The sequence below is a fragment of the Galeopterus variegatus genome, unplaced genomic scaffold, assembly GCF_000696425.1.
Source record: "Galeopterus variegatus unplaced genomic scaffold, G_variegatus-3.0.2 Scaffold108, whole genome shotgun sequence".
In the NCBI taxonomy this organism is placed as follows: Eukaryota; Metazoa; Chordata; class Mammalia; order Dermoptera; family Cynocephalidae; genus Galeopterus; species Galeopterus variegatus.
Genome location: NW_007726219.1, coordinates 402,750 through 407,863, shown reverse-complemented (window position 1 = coordinate 407,863; position 5,114 = coordinate 402,750). Strand labels below are relative to the sequence as shown.

At 59.1% G+C, this 5,114-nt stretch overlaps 1 protein-coding gene across 1 annotated transcript in view; it reads left to right on the top strand.

Moving 5' to 3' along the window:
- ESPNL (espin-like) overlaps nucleotides 1-1,017 on the top strand; it is a 30,724-nt gene extending 29,707 nt beyond the window's left edge. Inside the window, exons 10-11 of the mRNA XM_008585984.1 lie at nucleotides 1-325; nucleotides 436-1,017. The exon at nucleotides 1-325 is cut by the window's left edge and continues 24 nt beyond it. Of these exons, the coding sequence (XP_008584206.1) occupies nucleotides 1-325; nucleotides 436-1,017 (907 nt within the window). The remainder of the gene's footprint in view (nucleotides 326-435) is intronic.
- The last annotated feature ends 4,097 nt before the right edge of the window (nucleotides 1,018-5,114 follow it).

The window sequence follows — 5,114 nt, the reverse complement described above, 5'->3', positions numbered from 1 at the left end:
TGGCGACGCCGAGGAGGCCAGTGACTCTGGCATCAGCTGCGAGGACGCCCCGTCGGAGGCGGGTGCCCTGCCCGGCCTGGACCCGGCCAGCCTGCGCAAGGAGCGCATCGTCATGCTCTTCCTCGGCCACTGGAAGAAGTCAGCCTGCTCGCCGGCCCTCAAGACGGCGGCCTGCAGGACCCTGGAGGCCCACCGCGCCAGGCCCTGGGGACAGGACGCGGCCAGGAGCCCTTGGTCGCCCTACCCGCCACCTGGCTCGGGCCCCCGGCTCAGCCACCTGTGGCAGCAGAGGAGCATTGTCACGCACCTGCTGGGCAAGTGGAAGGCCATCATGGCGCACGTGCCGGCCCGGCAGCTGCGGCGGCTGAGCCGGAGGCCCCGCGGGCCCCTGTCCCCCGATCGAGCATTGTCACGCACCTGCTGGGCAAGTGGAAGGCCATCATGGCGCACGTGCCGGCCCGGCAGCTGCGGCGGCTGAGCCGGCGGCCCCGCGGGCCCCTGTCCCCCGAGCAGTTCCTGCCACACGTGAACGGGGCACCCGTGCCCTATGGCAGCCTCTCGCTGGACCTCTTCATGCTGGGCTACTTCCAGCTCCTGGAGTGCGACCTGCCGGCAGAGGAGCGCAAGATGCGCCACCTGCTCTGCTTCGAGGTCTTCGAGCACCTGGGCGCCCACGGCTGGGAGGCCGTGCGTGCCTTTCACAAGGCCGTGACCGACGAGGTGGCCGCCGGCCGCCGTGCCTGGACTGACGGCTTCGAGGACATCAAAGCCCGCTTCTTCGGCTCCAGCCGGGGCCCCGCCTGGGACACGGAGCCCGGCTGCAAGTCAGGCCTGACCCCTCTCGGGCCCCTGCCGCATGCCACTGTCCCCAGCAGTGGCCCTGATCCCGCAGCCCGGCGGCTGGGGTCTGGCTCCCAGCGGGGCAGCTTCAACAGTGAGGACATCTGTGGCTACATCAACCGGAGCTTTGCCTTCTGGAAGGAGAAAGAAGCTGAGATGTTCAACTTTGGAGAGTGACCAGGACTGGCAGCTGCCTTCTGGAATGGGGTTTTGGGGGGTGGTTTGGGTTTTCTCTTCTCTATTCCTTTCTCATGGCCGCTGGTGTCCCGGTGAGCCTGGGCAGGGCTGGCAGGTGTCCAGCGTGCACAGCAGCCTCCATTCTGCCCGCTCCGCGGCCAGGGCATGCTTCTCCTCTGCGTGGGGACCAGCCTCAGAGTCCTTCTCACCACCAAGTCCAGGAAGCCTCCCTCGGTTGGCCCTGAGGTTAGGCGGATTGCCGTCCCAGCCCAGGTCCCTGTGCCTCGTCATCCCTAGGTACCTGGGTTGCCAGCCTGTTCCTCGTTTGCCATCTTCCTGTGCTCTGAGTCACCTGGGTGTCCTGTCCCTCAGGTTTTCTGGTGCTGGTGGCCTCAGCCACGTGCAGAGCCTCCACCGCCTCCTACTTGAGCCCGGGTCAGCAGCCCCAGGCCTTGGTCCTGCCTCCGTCCCTTCTGGTGACCGTGGGCCGTGCTGCTTCACCCCCCCAGGCCTCTCTTTCCCCCTCTGTGAGATGGGGAAGGATCTGAGGCTGGGGAGGGCAGGATTCAAAGGGCAAGAGCCTTCCTGTCAGTCTGGAGTGCCCTCCTGAGTCCTGCTGGTCAGGGAGATGGTCCCGCACACACTCACACGCTGGTCACATGCAGATACCCCCTGCCATGCGAATGACTCACCCAGCGTGCTCCAGAGGACCTGCCCCCAAAGGAAGGATGTCTGTGGGCCCCTGTCCTCCAGCTGGGCAGCCCCTCCCAGGCCTCACGATCTGGGCCACGGCAGGGCCATGAAAGCAGGGACATAAAGGATGTCCACGGCAGAAGTGGGTGGCTGAAAGGGAGTCCTCGGAGCACAGTGGGCCAGCACCCCACTGGCACAGGCAAGCACGCAGGGTGGGGCACAAGAACCAGACCTCGATGGGGTGTGGCCACTTCATGTGGGCACTTGGATGTCACCCATAGGCACCCCTTATCCACGTGGGCCTGGGGTGCTGGGCGGAGGGACAGAGGAAAGGAAAGGGACTCTGCCCTTGAGCCTCCAGGTGCTGCAGTGGATCACGTGAACCAGGTGCTGGGTGGGAGCCTCGAATGACTGGGCATGGGGAGTGGCTTCCCCCAGCCCTGGTGGCGACCAGGAGGATAGACCACCGCCCAGGCTGTGGGGCCAGGGAAGGACTGGGCCAGAGCCCCGGGGGATTTGGGGGAGGGTTTTCTTGTAGCTGTAAGATGGCCCCAACAGGCAGTGTTGGGGAGGTGGTATTGGGCAGTCAGTTGGTGCTGGCATGGCCAGCAGGGGACGTCGTACTGGCCCTGCTCCAGGCCCATGCCAGCCAGTGGCTCTCCCCAAGGGCCTGTTCTTCCGAGGGCTGGTCGTGTGGCTGGAACCCCTCTGGCTTCCTGCACTGCCGAAGACCCTTGCTGGAGCTGAAACTGGACATGTGTGTGCTAAATAAAGATCCCCATTCCTGGCTGACCCTCACTCTGGTGCTTGCCCTTCACCAGCCCTTGGGAGAGCTGCCTGTGCCCACAGGGGTCTCAGCTCTGCCGAGACACTGGGGCAACGTCCTCAGCCCTACAAGCCTCCTGATTTCTCATCTGCAAAGTGGGGGTGCGGTGCTGAGCTGCCCACCCGGGGTCATGGTGAGGGTGGACCGAGGTCCTATATGAGAGGGGTCTCTGTCCTGGGGTTTGCCAGCCTGCAGCCAGGATTTCAGAGTCAATTTTGATGAGCAGGGCCTTCTCCAGGCAGCTGTCAGCATCTGACTGTCTTCCTCGGTTGGCAGGGCCCTGGCTCTTGGCCCCAACATGCAACTGATGGTCACAGACAAGGTCTCGTCCACCAGGCGCTGCTGCAGCCCAGGGATGGCACAGGGCAAAGGTCTGAGGGTGGGTCTGGGGGGAGCCCTTGTGTGGGGGGCATCAGAAGGTTTGGACACACCGGTGTGTCCTGGAGTCCTCTTGTGTACCACTTGCAGGACAATGTTGTTCCCAGGACTTAACAAAGGAGGGGGCCAGGAGAAGGTGGGCAGCCGTCGCACAGTCTGGCCTCAGAGTTGCATGCCCACTCGCTGTGGCCTCAGGCAAGCCCCTCCACAGCCCTGAGGCCTCAGTTTCCCAGCTGAACCACAGCCAGCAGGGGGCACCCCAAAAGAAGGACCTGAGGTAAGGATGGGCTGCAGGCCAGGGGCGTGGTGGTGGCTCAGGTCCAGCTTGAGACTGGAGGGACAGAGAGGGCACCTGTGCTGGTTGCTCAGGGGTGACCCCAAATGCCCTTCTGCAGACACCAGGCTTCTGGCGGAGCTGCCCCACGGACTCTGATCCCCTCAGCCTGGGATGGGGCTGGGAAAGCTGGTTTTTATAGACATTCTAGGTGATTCTGAGGCCCAGCAGCCTGGGAAGCCCCAGCGCACTAGCGGCTCACCTATGCGGAGCAGGTGTCTCCAGGGTAGGCCAGGGCTGGCCCAGGCAAGGCCACACTCATAGCCCTAAGGCCTGTCTGGGGCCTATAAATCTGTCATGCAATTGGCAAAATACTCACTGAGGACCCTGGTGCCCCTCCATAGGCATCCCGGAGGCTGCAGACTAGTGCGGGGGCCAGACACAAGTGCAAACCCAGGGGCTTCCTGATGGGTGAGAAACATCCTGGAGGAAGGGAACCCTCTCCCCACATCCCAGAAATGTGTGCAGGACAAAGACGTAGAAAACAGGAAACCCTACCAAGGGCGGTGAAAACACCTTTACCTCACGCTGGAATAAACATGGCAAAGTCATGAGCTCCCGCATGTCAATATATAAGTTGAATGTAAAGTCAGGATCTTTCTTTTTTGTTAACGACTCTAAAGTTCATTTGAAAGAAGACATGAGCAAAAACCAGCTGTGGAGGCCAGCCTCCAAGAAGCCCCCCGCCACCCCGCCTCCTGGTCATCACAGTAGGTAGCCCCCCACCCACATTGTACCACAGAACAGGGCAGAAGCTGCGCATGTCACTGCTGGCTAGGTTATGAGAGACATTCAGTCCCATCACTCACTCTCTATCTCGGGGAAGCCGGCTGTCATGTTGGGAGCAGCCCTTTGGAGAGACCCGTGTGGGGAGGACCTGAGGCCTGGCCACTGCCCCAGCAGACCCTCCCGCCCGGCCGGCCTGCAGGGGACTGCCGTGTCCCCTTGGTGTGAGCTGATGAGGCATCCCAAGGTAGCACCGCCCCACTGGTGCGCTCCCAGAGCAGGGAGCGTGTGAGATAATGCGTGTTTGTGGTTCTGAGACACTAGATGGGGCAATTCATTGTGCGGCCATCAATAAGTAAAAATAACAAACAAGATAAATCTAAATAGAAGGTATGAGATGCTTCCATTTCAGATATGAAGATATCATGATTACGGAGCAGTAATCTATCAAACAAGGTGGTTCCGACCCAGGAACAGGGGCACTCAGATCAACAGATCAGAGCAGAGAAGGCTGACTCCTCACACACTGAACACGTGGCCCAAGATAAAAGTGCCTTTGTCACACACAAGCCTATACCCTGGGGAACGGACTGCCTCTTCAGCAAATGGTGCTGGGAGAACTGGATATCCATATGCAGGAGAATGAAACGAGACCCATACCTTTCACCATACACTAAAGTCAACTCAAAATGGATTAAAGAATTAAATATACACCCTGAAACAATAAAACTTCTTAAAGAAAACATAGGAGAAACACTTCAGGAAGTAGGACTGGACACAGACTTCCTGAATACGACCCCAAAAGCGCGGGCAACCAAAGGAAAAATAAACAAATGGGATTATATCAAACTAAAGAGCTTCTGCACAGCAAAAGAAACAATTAACAGAGTTAAAAGACAACCAACAGAGTGGGAGAAAATATTTGCAAAATATACATCTGACAAAGGATTAATATCCAGAATATACAAGGAACTCAAACAACTTTACAAGAAAAAAACAAGCAACCCAATTAAAAAATGGGCAAAAGAGCTAAACAGGCATTTCTCTAAGGAAGATATACAAATGGCCAAGATATAAACGAAAAAATGCTCAGCATCACTCAGCATTCGGGAAATGCAAATCAAAACTACACTGAGATAC